Here is a 24,952-nt window from a genome sequence, read left to right as displayed (position 1 = left end):
TATCTACAGCTTAAACCAGCACAGAGTGGCAGAGAGCTACTGTATGCAGCAATACAACAGCAACAGAACAGGATGCTGGTAAAAAACAGAGCAGAACCCAAAGGTAAAAGTGTGGTTCTGGGAAAGACAGGTCACCTATGACAAAGCAGGAAAGCTGGGTGGATCTACAGGTAGATAGATCCAGGTGTTTTATGTAACGTAAGTAATAACACAGGGTATCTGGCAAAATAAACCTCCAATTTAGAGGGAGCCACGTGAACTCTCTTGACAGTTCACAATGATGTGCAAGGGGGAAAATGAGATAGAAATCAAGAGAAATGAACTTTAAAGATTCTGAAAAGTCCCAGTCAGACCAGGTTATAAAGAATCAAAGAAGGAGCTGGGGAGATGCCCAGCGGTTTATAGTGTGCACTGCTCTCACAGAGAACCAGAGTTAAGTTCCCAGCTCCCAAGAGAGGTAGTTCAAAGCTCTTTAACTCCAGCTTCAGGAAATCCAATGCCCATTTCTGCCTTCTGTGGGCACTGCAAGGCAACTGCACAAGCCACCCCTACCCCCCAGATGTCCATATGTACATACAATTAAAAATAAAGTATTTTTAAAAGTTCAAGTTTGGAGAGACTGGTAATGGCTAGAGGGAGCAAGGGACTGCTCAACAGGACAGAGGTGACCCCAAGATGCTTCCCTGCTGAGGACCTGAGGCCGCAGGTTCCAGTGGCTGCCCCTCAGCCTCAGAGCTGTCTTCACAGGGCCCAGGCAGCAGAACAATCCCACACATGGCCCAGGCAGCAACTGTAAGTGCCAACTCTCAATGTTTGCAAAAATGTAATCATTTTAAGTCGGTTGTCAAAGGATGTGCTATCCCTGGCAGAGGCCTGAGGTGGAAACAGGGTCATGTCGAAAAAGACCCACTCCAGTAGAGTGCAGAGGAACCATGGCAGTGGTATGCTCAGAAAGACCACAGTGCCAGCCCAAGAGAGCTGGAAGCTCATAGCTGCCACTGAGATCCTGTAGGCTGCACTTAGCAACACTGTGGGTTGCAGTACCAGGCCCTAGAACCCCAGCTCCAAGCCAATATGTCCTGAGAGCAGATTATTGAACCAAGGAAGGGTTTTCTAGCCTTAAGATTCAATGTTTGGGGAACAGAAAGGAGGCTCTTGCAGAGAGAATCGAGTTTGGCTCCCAGCACCCACACAGCAGCTTAAACCATCTGTAACTTCAGTTGTAGGGGATCTGCTGTCTCCTCCTCTTACCTCTGGGGGCATCAGGCATGCGCACCGTGCACTTATACACAGACAGGCAAAGTATTCATGCCTATAAAAGTCAATCAAAGCCGGGCGTGGTGGCGCACGCCTTTAATCCCAGCACTCGGGAGGCAGAGGCAGGCGGATTTCTGAGTTCGAGGCCAACCTGGTCTACAAAGTGAGCTCCAGGACAGCCAGGGCTATACAGAGAAACCCTGTCTCGAAAAAACAAAAACAAAAACAAAAAACAAAAAAAACACCAAAAGTCAGTCAATCCTTTCTCTTTCTTTCTTTTCTTTTCTTTTCTTTTTTTTTAAAGATTTAATGTTTGAGGTCAATGAGAATAAATAATATTTTTGCCAAGTCTAAGGACCTGAGTTTGATACCTGGGTCTCACATGGCGGAGTGAGAAACAGGCAGAAGTACATGCAAGTGCACACATGCATGCGTACACACACGCTAAGCAAGCAAGCAAGCAAGTAAATAAACAATGTGTAGAATGCCTTGCCCTACTGAGTGTTGGACTTCGGGGAGCAGTTACATCAGTTTCCTTTTCTCTGAGTTCCCAATACAATCTCTGCCCTATGCTGGTCTCTTAACTTACTCTGCACAGATTTCCTGCTCACACCCGACAAGTCCTGCTCAGCCACATCTGATGTAGACAGTTGCAGACACTCCAGTATTTATGAATCTGGTTAATGCTACAGTGAGTTAAGGCTATAAGGGCTGATGGGATAGAATGAATACATTTTGTATGAGGGGAAGGAATGAGTTGTAGGATCTAGAAACAGAATGTTTTGATCTGAATGCTGTGTCCCCCAAAATTATGCTGATACCTAACCCTCAAGGTGATTCAGTAAGAGGCCCTTGAATAGTGCCGCTCCCATCACTGTGTGAGGACGTGAGGATGCGGCACCATTCAGGAAGATCCAGTCCTCTCCCCCAGGAACTGGAGTTACAGATGGTTGTGAGCTACCATGTATGTGCTGGGAACTGAACCTGGATCTTCTACAAGAGCAGCCAACCAGTGCTCTTAACTGCTGAGCTGTCTCGATAGCCCCTGTCTGTATTTGGTTACAAAGACCTAGAAGTTTAGTTACAGCACAACGGCCATTTAAGATAATCTGCCGTCCCACACAGATGACTGCACACTCCAGGACAGCTGGTGGGTTGTGAGTGAGAGTCAGCCTAGACACAGCTCCTAGTGACGAGGAGTGCTGAGACAGAGGTGGAGCTATGGTTAGACATTCTTCTCCTCACATAAAAGGGAATGGTACAGGACAGATATCAAACAGCTCACATGGCTTGGTAACTTGCATGAATTCTACACAATGTGGGAGATTATGCCCTGACCACTGTCCAGGATATTGGCTACACTTTCCAGATTTTAGGCCGAGTCTTGGTACCCAGAACAAAAGCTGAGTATGTCAGGTTTATTTTGTTGCTTGGTAAGCATGGAACTCCATGGTCAAATCAACCTGCCTCTTCCTGCAAGCCTACAATGGTCCTAGGCTAGGCACTTTCCTTGCTGTGCGCCACTCTCAGCTACTCTGGGTCTGTCGCACAAAGAGATGCAAGCTTCAAGATATAGGGCCCAGAGGCTATTCCACTGAAACAGGTATGGTGTGCCAGGATAGGTACTGGCCCCGAAGAAAGCCCTTGAAGCAAAGAAGTGCCGCTCCCAGTACCTGCGTGTGGCCCTTGCACACATGGATGCAGAGGGTGGGGACATGTTCTGAGGACCAAACATCCAAATGTCCCCTCTCTACTGTGGGCACAGAATCTTGACTGTTTTTTGTGATTTTCTTTGGATTATGAACAAATTCAATACCTAAGACTGGGGATTAAAGAAAAATTAAAAAAACAAAGAGTCACAGTATGTTGGCCACAGAACAGGCTATGTATGTATGTATGTATGTATGTGTGTGTATGTATGTATGTATGTATGTGTGTATGTGTATGTATGTATGTATGTATGTATGTATGTGTGTGTGTGTGTGTGTGTGTATGTATGTATGTATGTATGTGGGAGCTGGAGCATGGAAAGTCTTGTTTCTTCTACTTGTTTTTTCTACAAACCTGAAACTGCTTCCCCAAATACTGTTTATATAAATCAATGCTCAACTCTCTACTGGGTCTTTCCAGTAGAAGTTTGGGGGTTTGGTTGCTGGCCTCTCTCACACAGCTGCCACCCAGGCTGGCAGGCAGAGGCAATCCCCCATGGATGGTAAATTCAGAACCCGATCTGGCCTGGAGGTTCACTGGAGCACTTCTTGCTCAGCATGACATCAAGGGGCCTTTGGCAGCTACAGAGCCCTGGCCCACTCACCTCCTCTGACACCTTGAACCTGCGCAGTAGCGCCACCACCTTCTGCTTGAAGTTCTGTTGCTGTAAGACAAGAAGCACAGGAAGCTCATGTAAGGAATGATGATGGGAGGGGCTACATTCCTGGGACAAAGCAAGGAACTGCACTCTGGTCTCTCAGTAATGAGGGACAGGAGGAGACACAGCTCACACACTATGAAAGCATAAACTGGACGCAGCTTTTACATGCAGCCATGTGCACATTTTTAGTGTTGGAAAGCACAGCCTGAGTCCAGACTCAGAAACGCCTGGGGAGCTGACAGTCCACAGCCACTAAGGGCGATTGAGGAAGGGCACAGGGTGGCTCTGCAGCCGCAGAAGCTTCAGCAGCCCCATCCAGGCTCTCTAGCGCCTGCCACAGCTCCACCTCCCAGGGAAGGTCCTGGCCTCATCCTCAGGAGGAAACTGCCACCCTGTGGGAGGCACTCAGGATAGCTCATGGTGGATGAGACCAGGGATCCTGTAAGCTCTGAGCTTAGTCAAGCTGCTCGCACTGTTGGCTGCAGTGCCTCTGCTCCAGCCACTGTCCTCTCAGTATGGCTACCCTTACAGAACTGACCCTAACAGGGAGGACTCTTCCTGCACAACCCCTCAGGCTGGCCCATGAACTCCAGATGTGCTGCCTGTGGTCAGGGGAGACCCAGTTTATATTCAGCTTCTGTACTGTGGCCACTGTCTGTCCACAACCTCCTCATACCTGCCAAAGGCTGACAGTGCTGTCCCTGGTCAGTATCGACAAGGGGCTACCCATGCCAGTCAGTCCTGAAGCCCAGTGCCGGGCTCTAAGGGCTGCAGGTCCATTGGTGGTCACCGGGCAGGATGAGAATGGGCTAAAGTCTACCCCGCATTTCCTCCCATGGGAAAGGCCTAACAGCTGAGTCTCTGTGCTGCAGAGCAGGCTCCACACAGGGTGAGTCTGAGTCCCACACTGACAGGACAACAACACCCAGTGGCCTCTATCTGTAGGCTTGTGGGCTTGAGGCAGCTATCCCAGCCTTATTCCAGATCCCAGGGCTCCATGACCATATAAAGCTGGAGTGGGGGCAGGAGAGAGTGGCAGCCAGAAGACATCCTTGTCTGGCTTATGTCCATTTTGAATAATAACAACTAGGTGCTAGTTAGACAGGATTCTGGACTCTGGGCAAGTGGGAATTCTGAGGCTCTTTCAGGCCATATATGAGGTCCTCAGGAAAGGCTGTCTGTCCTCTTTCCCACAGCCTTCCAGTGAGCCTCCCAGCCTCTGCCCACCCTCCTCACCCTTTCCCAGTGTTAGTAAAACGAGTTTCCACCGACCCTGGTCATGGACGTCGTTCTTACTATCGAGCGCCGCTGCTTCTTGGGTTTTCCCACATCAAAGTCGTCCTCGTCAAGATCCTGTACAGACAGAGGCAGAGAGCCTGAGGCCACCGCGCCCACACAGCAGCCCGCCCCACAGTGCAAGGGAGGCCATCACTGGGCAGTCAGCTACTATTAGTCCCAAACCCTGCAGAGTTGCCTACTAACATGTTGTAGGCCCAGGGAAGAAACAAACAGGTGTGGCACATATAGTCCCCTTCTCATCCTGTGTGGGCTCACTCAGGGAAGGCCCTCAGTCCCCAGCCCTGATCTACAGAGGTGGAAGAGGGAGGTGCCAGGTACCTCCCCATCTCAGGCTCAAACTTTACCTGCCCTTGTACAGCATCGTCACTGGCTTCTTGTTCAGAGGAAAAGCTCTCATACTCCTCCTCAGAGTAGTTATCTGTGGAATGAGCACACAGAAGGGAGAGTACCTCTAGATTCTACCCAACGCCATGGCGATGAGGTGGCAACAGAACCATGGGTGTCCCCTGGGAGCAGAGGGGAGACAGACCCGTGTAGACCAGGGAACATGGAGGCACAGCATTGGTGTCTCAAGGAACACGCCTGCTGACATGTTGGTGGAGTAAGGAACACGTCTGCTGACATGTGCCTGCTGGCATGTTGGTGGAGTAAGAGAGCAGGGGAAACAGAGCGACCCCCACTGTGATGGCAGCAGCAATGACAGGGGCCAAGCACCTTCTCCACACCAGAAACTGGGTGTTCACAACATCGAAGGCCACAGGATAGATCCATGGCACCTACATATCGAGGGTTCAGAGAACTTATAAATGAACTTCAACAGTGCACACGACTCCCTCAAAGCTTCTAGCTAGAGAAAAGCCAAAAGACTCTACCTTCTCCGACCACACTGGGACGGCCTCCCACACATGTGGCAGGAAGTGGCAAGAGCAGAGCGGGGTAGCAGAGGAAGGAAGGCAGTGACTCACCTGTGGACTTGGTCTTGGGGCCAGCCTGCATGGCACTATCCTCATGGTCGATGGGCTGGCTGGACAGGGAGACGATCCAGATCTCGGCCACCTTGACAGAGGCCTCTTTGATGCTGCTGCAGAGGCTCAGAACTTGGCCGCCCTCAGAGGGGTGCTGCATCACCTATGGAACATGGTTCTAGGTATCAGGAGGGCTTCCACCCCAGAGAGCTCCAATATTCAGGAGCAGGGCGCACCTAGTAGAAGGCTGGCAGGAAACCAGAGAAACCCCTGGGCAAAGCAGATTGGCTGAGCAGGGAGGTCAGCGCTGGGATTGGAATTTCTGACTGCAGATAGACGGAGGAGTGATCTATAGACCAGTCAGTTCTGGCACCCCTGCTGCCCCGTGGACATCACTCAAATTGTTCCTACCCCCACTCACCACTGTCTACTGTCCAGATGTCAGTAGCAGCCTCAGTGTGTGACAGTGGGGGCCACTCAGCCTTGGGGAAACGTATGTAAAGACTCATGAGGGCAGACGTCAAGGAGAAACAGCTTAACAAGCTAGCAAGGGCAGCAGAAAGCAGTACTGACCTAGCGATTATCCTGGCCCTGACATTACCTCAAAAGCAGACACAGATGCTAGGCCTGTTCCTGATAGGGCATACAAGTTGCTTTGGGGCCTCTTGATCAGACTCAAATGTTAAAATTTTATAGATTAAAAAAAGATTGGTACTGGAGCCAACAAGATGTCTCAGCAGGTAAAGGTATTGCAATGACCTCATTTCAATCTCTAGAAGGCACATGGTGGAAAAAAAATCTACTGCCATAAACTGTCCTCTGACCTCAACACATATGTGCGCACACATGCACACAAATAAACACATATAATCATTTTTTTAAATTGGGGACTGATTTAGGATGACAACTCTAGTCAGTAAAGAAAATTAAAGAAAGGATGCTCACATTTTTTTCTAACCAACATTTCAGAAACTGAATCAGGAAGGCAGGCCAGCCACCCTGTGCCAGATACTGGGGCCTTCATGCGCAAAGTGTGCACAGGAGACACATGGAAGAAAAACCTCTCTCCCCTAACACTCTAGATGCACTAAGTGCTTGTCACCTCCCTAAGGTAGCCTCAGATCTAAGTGCGAACAGAAGCTCAAAAACAAGTATCCATTAGGAAGCTGACCTCTGCAGCACCGGTATGTGACCACAGGAGTTGAGGGACACCCAGGCTTGGGTAAGATGGGGGAGTGCAGTGTAGGCATGGTATGTGTGCGTGTGCATGTGTGCATGCACGTGTGAACCAGGATAAGGTGGAGTCTCTTTACCTAGAAAAACATGCTCTCCGGCTTCCTCTACTGGGAGGGTAGGGAACAAAAAGGACGTGCTAAAGACAGGCCTGAACGCCTGCTCTGACCTCAGCAGACTACTGCTCTCTGGAACATCCTGACATGGAGCCACAGGTAACTCAGGGCCTGGTCCTGCCTGGACAGAAGCATACGCTGTACCAGCTGCTTCACCTCAAAAGAGCCTTCTGGTCCAGGCAGGGTCCCAGGCAGACGCACAGACAAGGCCCTGGCAAAGGCTTGTGCCGCTCTCAACCCTGCTTTGCTGCCAGCCCTTTTCTTCATGCTCTCTTTGGCTCCCTGGGCTGCAGCTGGGCTTCTGGAAACATCTTGGATTGGGACTGGCCAGCTAGGCACAATCCTGGACAGCAGCAGTTCCTGCTTCAATAGCTCAGCAGTTCAGCACTCGGAAACCCTCTGGCCCAGCAGAAGCTGGTGACACTGAGTGACACAGGAGGAGCTAAAGCCAAGTCACTCTGTGGCGCCTCCTCCTCTCTACTCCTCACAGCCTTTTTCATTTTCAAAGTTAAGGAAGCTTAAGAGGGTAAAGAGTAGAGCAGGGTCCTAGGAGGTGTGAAAAGTGGCCTTTGGGAACTACAGACACTGAGTGAGGGAACCTTAGGAGTGACGGGGCACAGGAAGCGTGCAGTCTTTAAACCATAGGTGCTGTAGCAGATGTACTTTGGGTATGGTCACTCCAGCAACTGCCTATAGAATCAGAGGGAAAGCCTTAGGCCAGGAAGGCAAGGGAAGTTCCAAGAGACGGGATGTGGCAGGCTTGAGTGCTTAGGCCAGGATGGAGAGACCTGAACGCACAGTGGCTGACGAGGCACTGAGTAGCCCCGAATCCTTGGGTAGCTCACGCTGAGGACGGTGTCATATCCTGGCTTGCAGCCAACCTTCCAGCCTCAGGTGGCCACCAACACAGCTGCATACTTGTCCCAGACACGAACTGGAACTCCAAAAGAGGAAAGCTCTATAACTTAGGGACAAAGTGGCCAGTGCTGAGCTGCCTCTTCTCCCAAAGTCATTCCTGTATCAATGAGGGTCAGCTGTTCAGCCCAGAGGCATCACCTGCCTAGGAGACCATCCTGTCTCCTCAGTCTCTGCAGAGCAGCATGGCTTCCAGGAGATATGGGAGCTTTTGGCTCTCTGCCCTTCTGAGGTCTTTCTACTGGCATGGCTCATGTGCTCGTCTGAGCTACTGGGGCAGAGCAAAGACTAAGGGGACATCCAGGGAGAACCCGTGTAAGGAAGGAGTCCAGGAAAGGCAGCTCCAAGCACTCTTCTGGGAAGTGGGGTACAGATGGTTACAGTACTGGAGCAGCACACTTTGTAGCATAGGACTGGGGACAGGGAAGTATCCACAGAGTGATGCCACAGTGGAGCCCAAACTTGTGGGTGCTCTGATGACTTGGAGGATGGTCTATCAGATGCATAAATTCATCGTGTTCTGGAGCCCTGACACCGGCCCGGAAGCCTACCTCAGCCATGTTGATGGAGCCCGCGGCCAGCGTTTTGTAGCCCAGGATCGTCCTGTTCTTGTACCGCTTCCTGCGCTGTAGCATGATCTGCAGCTTGTTGCCTTCCCGCTTCAGGAAGTGGGGGTACTGTGGGCACAAGAAGCTTCCTGACGCCTGCTGCAGCCTGGCTGCTGACGGCAGGATCAACAACATCCCCGAGGAGCGCCTGCTAACACGGCTGAGACCTTCCAGGGTCAACCTACCCTCAAGAATCTGCAACATTGTGAGGCTGCCCTCTGTTTAGATCAGGGGATCCACTTCTACACTAGAGGAACATATCTGCTGCACTGCTTGGGATGAGTTATCATGTGACATCTGAAGACAGCCTGGCACCTTCTCAATATACAACATGGCCCTAAGTTTCTGATCGTCTTCTCTATGTGGGAGGAGCTGGGCCTTCTGTGGATGACCCTGTGCACTGCTTGCTTAGGCTACCAAGCAACATTGTCCCATCTGCTACAGCGGCACATGCTTAGAACTTGCACTTGTGACAGGGGCTTCACTCAGAGGAAACAGTTCCCATGGGGTCCTTAGAGCTCACAACCAGAGCCTGGGGTAAGTTCTGGAAGCAGGGTTAACCTCTAGTGTCCAAGCAGGCTGTTCATCAACACACTTCTCAGAAGTCACTGGGGCCACGTACTTGACACAGGTGTGTAAACTGGTACATTACACTTCCATAAACTGGATCCCCCACAGTGGTACACAAAGCCCAGAACCAGATGCTCTGGGCTGGCAGGCTTCCTCCTCCACAAGGACTCTGAACTTAACACACTGTTTCCACACAGTCTTGCCAATCTTTGCTAAACAAGAGAATAAAGCAACCCTGTCTTGATATGTTTGTCAATGTGATGCTTAACCTTGCTTGTCACCTGGAAGGATCTAGGATTACCTAGGAGACAGGCTCTGAGGTGCTCCAGTTAGGATTGCCTAGATTAGGTTGTCCTTGGAACACACCTGTGTGGGATCGTCAAGACTGCGTTAACTGAGGTGGAAAGACCCACCTCAGATGTGGGAAACTCCACTGGCCCCAGGCTGGAGGAGGAGGTAAGCCGAGTTTCAGCAATCAGTGCTCTCTGCTTCCCGTCTGCGGATGCCATGTGACCAGCTGCCTAACTCCTGCAGCCTCAACTTTTCCACCATAATGAACTCTACCTCAAACTGTGAGCCAATATAAGCCCTCCTCCCTGAAGTGTGCTTCTTACCAGGTATTTTGTCCCAGCAATGAAACAACTAACAGAGACCTCATCATTCCGTTTTCTTTATTATGAGAGGGGGAGAAAGTATATCAGTATTTTCTAATTGTTTAATAATAACTCTTGATCAAGAGGAGATCCAAGTAAGAAAGAGTACAGGTGGCTCTGACAAGGCATCCAGCACCCAGGGTACTCAGGGCACACCTGTCACTCAGGGCACTTGGGAGGAAATGAGTCCACCATCTCCAGGGTATTGAACAAAGTGTGCCCATCACCCTGGGCACCATGGGAAGGAGAGTTTACTATCCAAAGCACTGACTTTCTCAAATCCTCACTATCCAGGTATCCCACTTACCTGGAGAGAGAAGGTCAGAGCCAGGTCAGTTTCCACTTGTCCACTAGGAGGCAACACAATCTCATGTGATCTCAAGACACGCTTGGAACCCTGGAAGGAAACAGCCTTCTAGTCTAGAGCATATTAAAGCAAACCAGCAGAGAGCATCCTCACACCAGCACTCTGAACTAGCATGACAAAGGCCTCACTGGGTAGGGAAGCAGGAGCAGGATTAAAACCTGATTCCACCAAAAGGTTCTACCCAAGAAACAGAAGTGGAAGACCAAGAGCAGCTCCTGCCAGAGGAACAGTCACCACAGCACAGCACAGCACAGCACAGCCCACCGATGGCCTCTGAAGGCCAGTGCACAGGTATGGGTGTGTGGGGTCAACAGAGTATGCCATTTAAAAAAAGACACTGCCACAGGGACAGGAAGAGCACAAGATGTTTACAATAGATTCAAACTGCGCAGGTGATACAGGGCACAGTCTGGCACAAAGCCAAGCTGGTGGAGACTTGCCTGCCTGCTTAGATGCCAAGAATCCACAGCACCTCCAACCATAAACAGAAGCCAGGCCTCCTTGAACTCCAACCACACATCTCAGGGCAAAATAGGAGGGTCCTGCATAGATGGAGGGTTCTGTGTGGCAGAGGAGACCCTGAATGACAGGCGAAGTGCTAAGCACACTATTACAACAGGTCTGGGGTGTGTCCAATACCATAGGCAGTATGGGGGGCGGGTGTCAAAAATAGGTTACCTCAGCAGGACCCACATACTCCCTGACAGAGGGTGAGGAGTAAGGTAATAAACAGTTGCCCCCTTTACCCAGGCACACACAGGCCTTGTGTGGGGCTGCCTGCCACTTGCCCTGCATGTGCCACCCATGCACAGAGGGTCACCCTGAGCTACATCTGAGCAGCCAGGAGTCAAAATCCACATCCTGTCCCCTGAGAGTCAACCTGTAACCTGCCAGTCCCCAACACAACAGAGGCAGCCCAAAGGGCTAGCAGACACATCTGGAGGGCCAGGGATGCTCTGCCCAGAAGGGTGGGATCCAAGCTCATCCAGTCACAGGCTCTCCAAAGAACAGCAAAACACTGGGGCAGGTTCTAGTCCAGAGAGCCCCATGTCCTGTCTCTTCTTGTTACTACTCAAGCCTATTACCTGGGACAGGCATGAGCAAAAGCCCTGGGTAGGTGGCTCAGTGGTGAGGGTTCAGGGACCGAGTGAGAAGTGAGGCTGGCCACACTTGTGTGTGTGCAGTGAGGGTTACCTGCATCTTGACGGCAATCACCACGGACAGGAGTTCTTTTTCCAGTTCCCGGAGCACTGCCAGCTTCTTCAGGGTCAGGCTACACAACCTGCAAGACACAGGGCTCAGACTTGCAGCAGACGTCCTAGGTACACTGCCCAGCTGCCTAGAGAGCTGCAAAGACTCCACAGCCACACTTGGTGTCCCCAGGAGAGGCAAGGACTCCACAGCTACACTTGGTGTCCCTAGGAGAGGCAAGGACTCCACAGCTACACTTGGTGTCCCCAGGAGAGGCAAGGACTCCACAGCTACACTTGGGTGTCCCTAGGAGAGGCAAGGACACCACAGCTACACTTGGGTGTCCCTAGGAGAGGCACCAACTAGGAGGGACTAGATGGAAACACCAGAGAAGAAACATCGGAAAGCCAATCATGTGAGATTCAAGAACAAGAGGCTTCCAAAGGCCAGAGTGCCTGCACTAACGCAGCAGTATAGCTTGTAGCTATAGGAAGACATCCTCCCACCCAGGCCTGGCTGCCCCTATCCCATGCTGCCACCTCCACGAAGCAGACATGAACTCAGCTCGATATTCTGCTCTAAAGCCTTTGAGGTACATGGAGACAAGCTTTGCCTACTTATGGGCAGTTTCTGATTAGCCTCCAGGGTAACCAGTAGGGCTGTGCGTACAACTCTGAGAAGCCAAGGGACTTCTCTCACTCTCTGGGATAGCTGGTGTACCTGAAAACTTGCAAGCTGTCTCTTTCTGGAGATTTCTGTGTAATGTTTTCATACCCGAGCAGAACTTGAAGAAGTATGGGAATGAAGCCACAGATGAGAGGTGGCTACTGAGAAGCCACAACAAGTAGAAGACACAGTTACCTAGGAAATGGACCTGCAGAAACAGAGTATCTCAAAGGAAACTAGAAAGCCTCCGGAATGGAAACAATGTGAAGACAGTATGTCAGGATCTGTGCAGGCATTAGTGTTTCAGTCGAAAGATTCCCACTGAACAGGATAAGCTGCATAAAACAATAAGAAACCAGAAGAGGGAGAGTGCAAACTGAACACCAACAAAGCATAAGGAGACAATAGAGATACTCAGAAACAACTTGAAATAGGGAAAATAAAAACCAGATGTTACTCTTTTGCAAAGATTGAGAAAATTCCAAAACCGTCAGCCAAACAAAGATTAAAAAAAGAAAAAAGAAAATTCTCTTTATTGGGAATAAAAGAGAGAACTAGAGATCTCCGATACCTACTCCTCAAGCAGATAAAATGTAACAACTTACAGCCCCCAATCTCCAAAGCCTACCAAGCTGAAACTGGTAACAGAACAGTACTATCTATTAAGTAAAGTCAGTGAAGCCCAAATGTTCTGAAGAAGAAAATCCAGCTAATCCAGAGGCAAGAGTACTGCTTGCTGACCATGTCTGACACACAGGACTACATCCCTAATTCAGGGCAGAGGGAAAAACAAACATATCCACATAACCTTCCAGAAAGCAGAAGAGAAAGGACTGCCTCCACTTATGAGATTAGCATTGCCTTTCTATCAACACAGACAAAAAAAACAGCACCATAAAGAAACCACAAAAGCTGGGTGTGGTGGCTGGCACTCACCCACAGTACCAGCACTCGGGAGGCTGAGATAAGATGACCTGGGCCAGCCTGGGCTACTCAGCCAGACCTTATTAAAAAAGATACAAGATGAGGAGCAGGACAGAGATGAGAAGAAGAGGCCAGGGAAAGCACACTACAGGCCGATGTCATGAATACAGATGTAAAGTCCTTCCACAGGTATTTGCAAGCTAAATCTAGCAAGACATAAAGATATTAATATACACAGCCAATGGGGGATGTTCCAGGGATGAAATACTGGTTCAGCATTTGAAAATCATTTTAACTTACCATATCAATAAGCTAAATGAGAAAAAACCCATCTGTACCCTCAATTTGGTTCAGTTTTCTCAAGAGACCAAGTATTAAAGGCTTAGTACCTATGGGTAGTAGAAGTATTAAATGGGTAGTAGAAGTATTAAAGGCTTAGTGCCTATGGGTAGTAGAAGCTTTAGGAAGAGGGCCCAGTGGAAGACACACCCTTAAGAGGAACTGTGGGCTGGGCGGTGGTGGCGCACGCCTTTAATCCCAGCACTTGGGAGGCAGAGACAGGTGGGTTTCTGAGTTCGAGGCCAGCCTGGTCTCTCTACAGAGTGAGTTCCAGGACAGCCAGGGCTACACAGAGAAACCCTGTCTCGAAAAAAAAAAAAAAAAAAAAAAAAGAGGAACTGTGGGACCCAGTGGAAGACATGCCATTAGGGACTGTGGGACCTAGTGGAGGACATGCCCTTTAGGAGGAGGACCCAGTAGAGGACTGTGGGAGCCAGACTCTTCCTAGGTTTTGGCTGTGCTGACTGTCAGGCCTGTAGTCTCATTACACCCATGTTGCCATCATGATGTCCCACTGTGCCGCAGACTGAAAGCAATCTCTCTAACTCTGAGTCCTCTAAGTCGATTCTTTGACTGTTTGCTATCGTGCCAGAAGTCAACTGACACGGAAAGCTGGCATCAAGTGAGGTTGCTATGGCAACAACTGGAGATGCGTGGAGCCTCTTGGACTGTGCAGGAGGAATGTGGTAGTCTGCAGAAGCTCCAGAGGCAGTTCTGATATTCATGCTAGACCTCTCAGTGAGTCGGGAAGAGAAGGGATCTCCCAGTCTGCACCTGTCACGGGAGTAGCAGAGACTTGCTTCCCTGAAGACAGGATGTGGGCTGCCTTGACTGTCCTTGCCCGTGTCTCACACGGCCCTGTCCTGCCTGCCTGGGTCGACAGGCAAAGCAAGGCAACCAAAGACATGAGGTCAGGAAAGGGAGACGCAAACCGCCATTGTCTACAGACTCCAGGATTGTGCACAGAGAAACCTAAGGAACGCAGGAAGGGTCAGGACAAGTTCCCACTGGCCAGGATACCTATAAAAAGTGATTATGAACCACACACTGTTCCCAGTAAACAAATGGAAGTCAAGTGTTCAAAAAACATTCACTCATATTATCTCCAAATAGAGAAAATATATCTAAAGTAAATGCATGCTAGAAACTCCAAACGCTGGGCTGGCAAGTGAAGTCACTCACTGCACAAGCCTGGCAGCCAGAGTCTGAGCCCTGGAACCCACATAAAAAGTGAGAAGCTGACTAACCTCACAAAACTGTCCTCTGACCCACACTCATGCACCCGCCCCAACATCTACACAAACACACAAATAATAACAAGCAAATACGATTTTCAAGGAAGCTCTGCATGCTGGTGAACAAGCTCAACAACAGAAGGAAGTGGAGAGCCAGGCTACGGGCTGCACATCAGTTCTCCCCAAACTGGTTTATCCATTTAGTACTATTCTAGTGAAATCACAAGAAGGGTTGTGTGGTTCTGTCAAAATCAACACACCGACTTTACCTCTCATATGCGTGGGCACTAGAATATCCAGAACAACTGAAGAAAGGAAAATAGAGTCTAGCTTTCTCACCCTGACGACAAAAGCTGCATCCAATGTGCTGCCCACAGAAAGGGAAGCAGAGACGAACAGTCAGACAAAGGACTGATAAATCTGACTCCATCACAATTTAACACTTTGGCTGGAATGGTAGCTAACACCTTTAACCCCAGCACTCTGGAGGCAAAGGCAGGCAGATCCCTGGGATTCTGAGCCCAGCCTGGTCTACAGAATGAGTTCCAGGCCAGCCAAGGCTACATAGTGAGCAACTTTCCTCTGCAAAACCACTGTTACAGACAGGCTTTGGGGATGGAGAGCTGGATCTGTTGGCTAAGAACTTGCCATGCACCTGAGTTCCATCCCCAGCCTCCAAGTAAAATGTCACACTGCAGAGGCAGAGGAGAATCTCAGGTTCTGTAGCCAGGCAGTCTAAGACAACTGGTATACTCCAGGATCAGTGAGAAAGTGGTCTCAAAAAAAAAAAAAAAAAAAAAGCTTTTGACTCCAGGGGCTCTGATACCCTCTGTAGGCATCCTTGGGCACAAGGAATACATGTGGTGCACTGAGATACATATAGACAAAACACCTGTAACCCATAAAATACAAATTAAAACCAAAACAATAAAAAAGTGAGTGAAGTGTTTGAACAGCTCCTTTGCCTGGAAAGACAGGTGACTTGGTACAGCAAGGTTCCCGACATCATTAGTCACTGGTGATGTAAGTACAAGTCACAGTCATAGCAGAAACTATACCAGAGCTGTTCACAAAGAGCAAAAGACACCAACACCCAGCCCTGGGCAGGAGGCAGAGCAGCTGGAATTCTGGAAATCAGCTTCTAAGTTTCCATGAAGCCACACACAGCTCTCAGCATGGCACTGCAACCCTGGGAATTTAGCCAGGGAAAATGAGTCTGAGTTCACACGAAGACACACACATGAACATTAACAACAACATGAGCTCTGCTCAACAACAGAGATGTCCTTCCCATAAACACATAAGAGAGCCGGGCGTGGTGGTGCACACCTTTAATCCCAGCACTTGGGAGGCAGAGGCAGGCAGATTTCTGAGTTCGAGGCCAGCCTGGTCTACAAAGTGAGTTCCAGGACAGCCAGAGCTATACAGAGAAACCCTGTCTTGAAAAACCAAAAAAAAAAAAAAGGGGGGGTGGGCTCAAGAGATGGGTCAGCAGTTAAGGGTGTTGTTGCTCTTCCAGAGGACCCAAATTCAATTCCCAACATCTACATGGTGGCTTATGAGCATCTGTAACTGCAGTTCCAGGGGTCTGATACCCTCTTCTGGCCCCTGTGGGCACCAGGCATGCCTGTAGTTGGTAAAAAGGTATACAAGAGAGCAAATCCCCACACAGGTAAAATGAAAAGAATTTTAAATATATTTTTAAAAAGGACCTGCAAGTTGGTTATGGTTAACTATAGGGGTAGGGTACCTCTGTCATCCTGGACAACAGAGCCCAGGGTCAGGAGGGTAGCACTGTGTCCATTGGCTCTGAAAATTACAGGTCTGAAAAGACAGACTGGAGGCACAGGTGGGCCTATAGTATATTCTAAAAAGGCATCAGGACTCAACCAGACAGGGAATAGGTTGCTGACACACAGCATTTCGGAGTAAGGACATTCCTGAGACGCATCAGTGAGGAGCGGTGCACTTTAAAGTCAACACCATTACAAGATGTAATTTCACTGGCAGGTGGCACACGTCCGAAGGTAATCTGCCAAGTATCGGGTGCTACCACCTTCTCTTTTACTGCATCTGCTCAGCAACGCGACTAAAGGACCAGCTCGGGAGCTGGGGAGACGTCACTCGGATCCCCAGAGTCTATGCAATCCCTGTGGAAGGGACAGCCATGCGGTGTTTCAGAGTCAGAACAGGGAGGGGAACCCTGGAGCAAAGAAGCTAGCTAGAATTAGTGAGCTCTGGGTTCAAATGAGACACCCTGCCTGATGTGTAAAACGAAGCGTTATGATGGGAGAAACCCAACACAACCTCTGGCCTCCATATGCATTTGCACAAACATGGATGCAAACGTGCCTGCACATGTCTTGTAAAATATGTAAAAGAGAAAGGAAAGAAGGAAGGAAGGAAGTTAGGAAGGAAGGAAAAGAATCAGCTCAGAGCAGAGTTCAAGGTCAGACTGGACCATAGTGGTGCCCAATCCTCCAGAGCCTTCTGTGGTTTCAGGAACGGGGTGAGGCAGCAAAGGAGAGCAGCATACTCTAATATGAGTCAGCACGTGTTCTCCACATGGAGAATAGAGGGTTTTCTTGGAGACAAAGCTCACCCTAACCCCTGCCCATTGTCCTGAGGAGGTTGTGCCTGTACTCAAACTCTGCTCTACCCTAATTCTGGGTTGCCTCCCATGCTGACTGGATGATGGTGTGCCCTCAGTGGGAAGCTAGTTAACAACGGGAACAGGTCAGCTCTGGGGAGACCCAAGCAGAGGTAACCCATGTCACTTTTTGGTGGCAGGCCCCTTGTCCACTCCCATCTCACTGTCTACAAGGACAGAACCGAGGCAGTCAACTTGAACCCAGAAGCAGAAGCCAGCACCAAGAATGAAGAGCCACATAACCAGCCCTCCACCAGACACCTACCGTAGCATATACCAAAGATGGAAGCACAGCCTAACTCAAAGCTTCATACTGGCTTCCAGTTACAGAAACACTGTGGGTCCTGGACCACCAGGGATGACCTGGGTATGGCAGGAGATATAGTCCACTGCTGGTTGAGCTGATCTGGATCCGACCTGACCATCTCAGGAAGGCATCTGACTGCTAGGAGGCTGTGGGAATACCAGTTAAGTAAAGGAATGTTGGTTTTCTCCCCAAATCCATGTTGAAATCCTAACTCCCAAGGTGAAAGACCTAGTAGGCCAAGAAGGTGGGTTCTCTTTAGGGGACTGTAAGGAACCTGCAGCCGCTGCTCTTTCTGCCAGGTAAGAATATAAAAAGCTGGGTAATGACCCAGGAAGTGGCCCCACCAGACAGTGAGTCTATCTTCTGGCACCCCGATCTTGGATGTATATGCTCCCGAGAGTGAGGGCTGGTTTTAAGCTTTCACCTAGAGTAGTCATCTAACACTTTAAAAACAGAGACTCCCTTAGCCCACACACACCAACCTGTTTTCAGAGCTGTATGTCTATTGCATATACATTCTAGAACTAGCTTGCTAGGGTTGAAAATGTGTAGAATTGTATAAGATCAAACTGCATTTAGAGACAAGTGACACTTATTGACCCTGGATCTTTGCTTCTCTGTTTCATACCCAAGATTTCTCCCACAAGTCTTTTTTCTCCTAGGTGCATTCCAACCTAGAACATGCTGGGTAATTGGTCCATCACTGACCTATGCCTTCATCGTTTTTTACTTTATAAAACAATGAGTGAAAACAATAATTGTTAATTGTCTCTATAAAACAATTAGCAAAACCTCACTAAGCTGCCTGGGCAGACCTTGAACTTTCAATCCTCCTGCCTCAGCCTCCTGGGTACCTAGGTTTATAGACACGCCTCATCCTGCTTGGTTGTCTGCATGTGGATCTGAGTTGAAGGCCAGCCATCTGATTTAGTGCTCACTGCACTGTGCAGTAGTTCCAGGCGTTTTGATAAGAACTGGATAGCTTGGTGGTTAAGTGCATGTGCTGCATAATCACCAGAGTTCAGATCCCCGCACATGTGTAACAATCTGGGTGCACACATGGATATAAGCAGCATGTGTGCAAGCAAGTCTGTAACTCTAGCCTCAAACAAACTGATGCCCTCTCTGGCTTCCCCAACGCACAGGCAAGTGCACCCACACAAATGTGTACACACCCTGACACACATATACATACATACATACACACACACCAAGAGAACAGTTTAAATAGCTCTCCCTTTTCTGGCTTTAAGCATACTACTTCTGATGTGTACATTGAGAACTGTGTGCTGATGCAACACTGTCTGGAATTTTCTGCAGAGACAGAAATCTCCCATCTCCTCATTCACAAAGCTCAGTTACAATTTTCAACAATTAGATGTGCATTGCCATACTGGATGGTGGGGCCTCCAAACTTTGGTAGAAATTGGATAACAAACTATACTTATTTCTATGTTCTTACTTTTTTTTTTTTTTTTAAATAAGGGCTGGAGAAACGGCTCCATGTTTAGGAGCATACATTGCTCTTGCAGAGGACCTGAATTGGGTTCCTAGCACCTACACTGGGTGGTTACAAGCATCTGTAACTGGAGCTCCAGGAGACCTGATAACTTCTGGCCTCTGCAGCAGCTTGCACTCACATGCACATACCCACATAGAGTAAGACAAATACACATCATTTAAAATAAAAATTTAAAGTTTTATTTAGGTATGGGGGACATACATATGCCACAAGGCTCATGTGACTGGGTCAGAAGGAAACTGCCACCACAGGTCACAGGGATTGAACTCAGGTCAGCAGGCTTGGCAGCACGACACTATACCCTTGTAGACTCATTGGCCCTAATTCTATGGTCTTAAAGGCACAAACTTCACCAATTATTTTTTCAATCAACAGTCTCTCTTTCCATGAATACTGTATATTAAGAGACATCCTAATGTATTAAGTCACCACCTGTGAATATAGTCAACCCAGCTTCCCCTTATGCCGTCTGGACTGTGCTGAGCCTTACAAGCTTCAGGCCGTCAGCACTGGGAACCCGCTACGTGATTGCTGACATGGACCTGCCCTTCCATTTGAGGCTGTGCATTTCTTGACATCACAGCTTGGGAAACAGCCTCATCACCTTCTCTACTTTCAGCCTAATTTCTTCAGGCTTGTATTTTAGGGACCCATAACTAAGAACAGCTCATATTTCCCTTGTCTGAAATGCCTATGGCCAAGCGTTCCAGAATATTTATATATACACAAGCCCACACATATGTGCACACAAATGGTAATTTGGGGATGGGACTCGGACTCATAAGACATACCTGGAAGATAAGGTGCTCCCATATTTTTAGATGGATCTATAACATGAGATCAGAAATTTCCCACACAAGGCATCATGATGCTCAGAATGTTTTGAACTTGAACATTTAGGACTTTGGCTTATGGATACTCAACTGATAATTCATACTTTTTCTGAAAAATTATCAAAAGTTTTCATATGGCTCGACAGTGTTGTATTTGGTATTTTGGATTTTTAGACATGGTCTCACTTTGATACACTGGCTGGCCTAAATTCTCTTTGTAAACCATGCTGGCCATGAACACACAGAGATCTGCCTGCTTCCATCTCCCGAGTATTGAGATTAAAGGTGTGTTCCACCATAACAGCTAGTATTATTTTTAGTTTTTGTTTATTGTGTGTGGTGTATGTGTATACATGTTCATGTGTGTAGACGGGTATAGGAAGGCCAAAGGTCACCATCAGCCAATTTTGATTATTCCCACCTTATCTCCTGAGACAGGGTTTCTCACTGCATCTGGAGCTCACCAAGTGGTTACGCTGTCCTCAGGTTCATCCAAGTTATAGTCTGTGACAGAGTGCTCTCCATGTGATGCAGATAGGCCACATTTGTCTATCTGTCATCTGCCTGGCATGTGAGCCATTCTGCCTCTTGGCTGCTGTGAAAGTCTTGGTGATGACAGACATGCACAGCTACCTCCCAGCCTGCTTGCTTGCTTGCTTTATTTATTTATTAGAAATGGAATTACTAGATCAAAGGGTAATTCTAAGCTTAATTCTGAGTTATCTGCATACTATCTTCCAAAGGACCACCCTGCTAGTTTACAATCCCCCCAACAGTGCAAAAGGGCTGGGCTGGAACATCACTGAGAATCTCCTGTGAGGCTGGAGAGATAGCTTAAAGGTTAAGAACATGAGCTGCTCTTCTACAGCACCTGATTTTACCCCTTCAAGATGTTCACAGCTGCCTAGAACTGCAGCTCCAGGGGATGTGATGCCCTCTCTGGCCTCCATGGGCACTTGCATGCATACAGGGCATACATTTACACAGATGTACACAAGTGCATACAAATGAAAACCTGTAAGATCCTCTCCCTCTCCCTCTCTCTCTCTCTCTCTCTCTCCCACACACCCCCACCCCCACACAACCACTGGCAAACTGTGGACACAAAAGTATAATTTGTTGAGAGAGAAGACAAACCCATCGTCAAGGACAAGACCTCTCAGAGAGCTGTTCACCCAATAAGGATCAGGAGACCCCATCTGGGATGCAGGGTGTACATCTGGCAGGAAAGGCCAAGGCAGAGTTCAGTAGTCCCTGGGGCCTTGGAGCAGATATGTAACTAGGCAGAGCAGTGACAATAGCCAGCGTAGGCTCATTGCGGACTTCCTGGGATGTACCTGTTCTTGAACCACCCACCCTTTCTCACCTATACCCTCTCAATCGATGAGGACTCAGGGTCTATTTGTACCTACATGGGGACCAAGAAACTGACCAGCCGTCCTCTGTGCCCAGGCACCTGGCATGGCTCCTCTGGGAATCTTAAAGCTGGGGTCTCCTTGGCTGCTGACCAAGGAAGACCAACTAGGAAATCCATCTTGGCCCTGTAGGCCTTCATCTCAAAGTTACTTTGTGATTTTTCACTCTAAAACAAAAGGCTCCACAGGCCTTAATAGTGTCCTGACCACCAAGGACCACCCCAGGTTCCTACTGTCCTAGCCTCTCCATCTTCTGGATGATCTCTGGACCTCCCCTCCCCTCTAGCCTGTCTGCCCAGAGGGGGCTCTGACCTGGGGATCCAAATCACTGCAGTCAGATTACCTGTTCTCCCTGGGGTCTACTGTCCAGTACTAGTGACAGAAAACAATGGACAGAGGCCTTGAGAGGATATGCTCAGGAATATGCAGGTATGGAAGGCTCATCCACAGGGGTGTTGAGAACCTAGTATCAGGGTATATGAAGCTTGGTGACCAGAACTTCATTGCTTAGTCCTCTATAAGGGCTAAATATAGGGTAAGCAAGGGCCTGGCCAATGACCCTTGAAAACGAGGCAAGGAGTAGGCAGAATGGCACAGGCAGGCTCCAGAGCTACTTTCAGACTACAAAGGTTCAGGGAGCAAAGCCCTGGGCTGATCCGCATACAACAGGTTTCTAGTGGTAAGGTAAAATCCTTCAGACATGACATCACTCCAGGCTAAGTAAGGGAATGCTGCCTCAGGTGACACTCAGTTGAAAGGCGAGTGTGGAAAAGAAAGATATGCAGAACAAACCAAGTAGAGAAATGAGGGACAAAGCAGATAGGGCCATCGCCTCAGGGGCTGGTCAGCTCAGGTGGCATGTAGATGCCACACCTGTCGCTGTGACTCTAAATGTTCTACCCACAGCCCCAGAGAGCAGAGCGCCCAAGACAAGGAGCTCAGGTCTCTGAGCACGAAGCACACGCATACCCAGTACCCAGGAGGAAAACCACAGGCAGCAAGACCCTCTAGGGAAAAAAAAGGTCATCAAAGGGTTCTGTGGCTCTCCGCATCCCTGCCATTACTGCAGGTTCTCACAGGACAGCCTGGGGACGGTGCCTCGGAATGTCAATTCTCAGCAGCCGGTGTCCTTCTTCCTCTGTGTTTTGTGACTGGGGACAGTGCCTCGGAATGTCAATTCTCAGCAGCCGGTGTCCTTTTCCCTCTGTTCTGTGACTGGCTAGTTTTACTTAGCCCTCACTCCCTACTGCCTAAGCTCTGACCAGGGAACGCTTTACAGAAGTGTCCTCTATGCAGCCATGACCAGGATCCCCTCCATCAAAGTATGCCCATTCACTACCAGAGAATAGCCTAGCCCAGACTCTGCACTGCCCTGACAGCACTGTGGAAAGCACTTTGGCAGCCCTCTACAAACACCGATTGCCACCTTTCCCTCAGGCATGTGATGGCACACAGAGCTTATGAGCTCTGTCTCACAAAGGACTAAATCTCAGGCCCCCAAACCTGCTGACCCTATGTTTGTTGGAGGAAAAACTGAAGGGCCTTTTGTTCCAGGCGCAGCCCCCTCATGCATGCCTGGCCACGTGGGAGCTGGGTCTGTGGTGGCAGCTGGCCATTTGTTCTCATGCCCTGTGGGCAGAGAAATACCACATGCCAGCACCCTGGAGGCCAAGCAGGGTGGTGCCTACCCCTGTGTGTGTCCAAGTGTCAGGACTGTATATGCAAGTCTGCCAGTTCTCTTGTTAAAAGGCACAGTGTGACTGACAGTCCTGGGGGAGTAGGTTCTACGAGAGGCTATGGGCTCACTCACTGCACCCTGAGCACCTGCTAACCTCGAGCCAGAAATGTACCTGTGTGGCCTGGGGCAGCTGCCGGCCTCACCGGCTCAGCTCAGTTTTCTCCTCAGTGCCTGGACCTTATCTGGACTTGGTTGCCCCTGGTTAATGAGAAAAGAAGTTCAAGAGTGCTTCCCAATGTCCCCCACTGGCCAGCACTCAGGGCCAGGGCAGCTTCTATAGAAGGCAAGGGTCAGCGGGCCGTAACCAGGCCAGATACCCTCCAACCACTGTGTTACTACATTCCCACCTCACCCCATCAGAGGCCAGCCCCATCAAGGCAGGTGGTGGAGAAGAGGAACAGATAGTACCACTCAGTCCTGGGACCAGGGCAAAGGCGGCAGACAGCACAGTCAACAAGGAGGAGCCATTTGCGTACTCTCTGCTGGGATTGTAGGCAAGCTCCGAAGGGGCTCTGTGGGTGAGGCTAGAACACAGAACTCAAAGTGGGGCTGCATTGGCCATGTGTTCCACCATTCCACCGAGGAGCCACCAGCATCAAATAATTGGGATCCTGCCATCAGGAGGCTGTGCCCTCAGATCAACAGGGCCTGCCTGGATCCTTCAGCTCAGGGACCATCCCATTCTTCTATCACAAGCCAGAAGCCTCAGGTATGCGAGTGTGCTGTGCACATGATGGCTGACAGAAGGGGAGTGTCTCTCCCCTCTACTTCTATCTCCTGTGTCACACACGGGCATGCCATTGTGAGGTTGTGACAGTCTTGATCGTTAGTTTGACTGGACTGAGATGCCTAAGAGATTATTAGAGCACAGTTCTGGAGTGGCCGGTGAGGTCCTTCCAGGGACTACTAGGTCATGAGAGGGCTGGTCTCATCAATGAACCACTGGCAGATACAAAATTGGAAGATTATGGAACTCTGAAAGGAGGAGTCATGGCTGGAGGAAAGAGGTCACCCTGGAGAGTCCATCTTGACGTGGCCCGTCCCTCCCACCCCGCGAGTAGTCTCTACCACACCCTTTGGCCTTTCTGTTCTGCTTCCCCACAGCTCTAAAAGTCAGGAACTGAAACATCTCAAACTTGAAAGCAAGTTTCCTCCTTAAAGATGTTTCTGTCATGTTAACAGCGAGAGTTAACATGGAGACTAGGGCTTCAAACAGGACAGAGGCCAGCCTAGGCTGCAGTTAGCCTTGTGGTGGGGATAGCTGTTTCCTTCCAGACCTCCTGAGAAGGCTTCCCAGGGTTGCGTGGGAAGGCAGGCTCCACAAGCCTCAGCACTCGGCTGATCTATGATCTGGGCCACCTTTTAGGAGGCACTACGGAGGGAGAAAAGACACGTCGCAGGAAGGAAGAGATGTGCAGAGCCCTGCTGTAGGACACTGTAGGGAGCCCTGCCCTGCAACTGGTCATATCAGAGGAAGACAGGCCGGGCTCGGTGTGGGCCAGGCCCAAAGCCACATTCACCTCAAAGTCACCCACAACCTCCACAAGCCAGCATTCATTCAGTGTCGAGGCAGGCAGGGCCTGAGGAGGTTCCCTTCATAGACAGAGGCTGTGAGTGCAGGCATCTGACATGTCCTTCGTGGCAATGTTCATGGGGTACAAGGAACAGCAGGCCTCTGGCCTGAGCAACCATCTTGTCTGCAGCCACAAGAGATGTCTCCAACCAGGAAGGTGAGAGTCTGGGAGCCACCAGCCTGGGAACATCTAGACCTCTAGACT

The 24,952-nt window shown here is 49.5% G+C and overlaps 1 protein-coding gene across 21 annotated transcripts in view; it reads right to left on the bottom strand.

The window, feature by feature from the left end:
• Pacs2 (phosphofurin acidic cluster sorting protein 2) overlaps positions 1 to 24,952 on the bottom strand; it is a 59,948-nt gene that overhangs the window by 18,540 nt on the left and 16,456 nt on the right. For 16 of the 21 annotated variants that reach the window (XR_381518.3, XR_381519.4, XR_001780448.2 and 13 more), the window contains 7 exons: positions 11,549 to 11,636; positions 10,295 to 10,384; positions 8,708 to 8,833; positions 5,893 to 6,055; positions 5,272 to 5,345; positions 4,901 to 4,981; positions 3,572 to 3,631 (listed from right to left, as the gene is read on the bottom strand). Coding sequence is in view for 17 of the 21 variants with exons in the window: in XM_006515769.3 (XP_006515832.1) it covers positions 3,572 to 3,631; positions 4,901 to 4,981; positions 5,272 to 5,345; positions 5,893 to 6,055; positions 8,708 to 8,833; positions 10,295 to 10,384; positions 11,549 to 11,636 (682 nt within the window). In the remaining 4 variants the exon portion in view is untranslated. The remainder of the gene's footprint in view (positions 1 to 3,571; positions 3,632 to 4,900; positions 4,982 to 5,271; positions 5,346 to 5,892; positions 6,056 to 8,707; positions 8,834 to 10,294; positions 10,385 to 11,548; positions 11,637 to 24,952) is intronic. The other 5 variants (XM_006515771.2, XM_030246677.1, XM_030246679.1 and 2 more) reach the window with 2 other exon arrangements.

The sequence above is a fragment of the Mus musculus genome, chromosome 12 (assembly GCF_000001635.26).
Source record: "Mus musculus strain C57BL/6J chromosome 12, GRCm38.p6 C57BL/6J".
Lineage (NCBI taxonomy): Eukaryota > Metazoa > Chordata > Mammalia > Rodentia > Muridae > Mus > Mus musculus.
The sequence above is the reverse complement of the archived record's forward strand: the minus strand, read 5'-3'. Positions and strand labels throughout refer to the sequence as shown.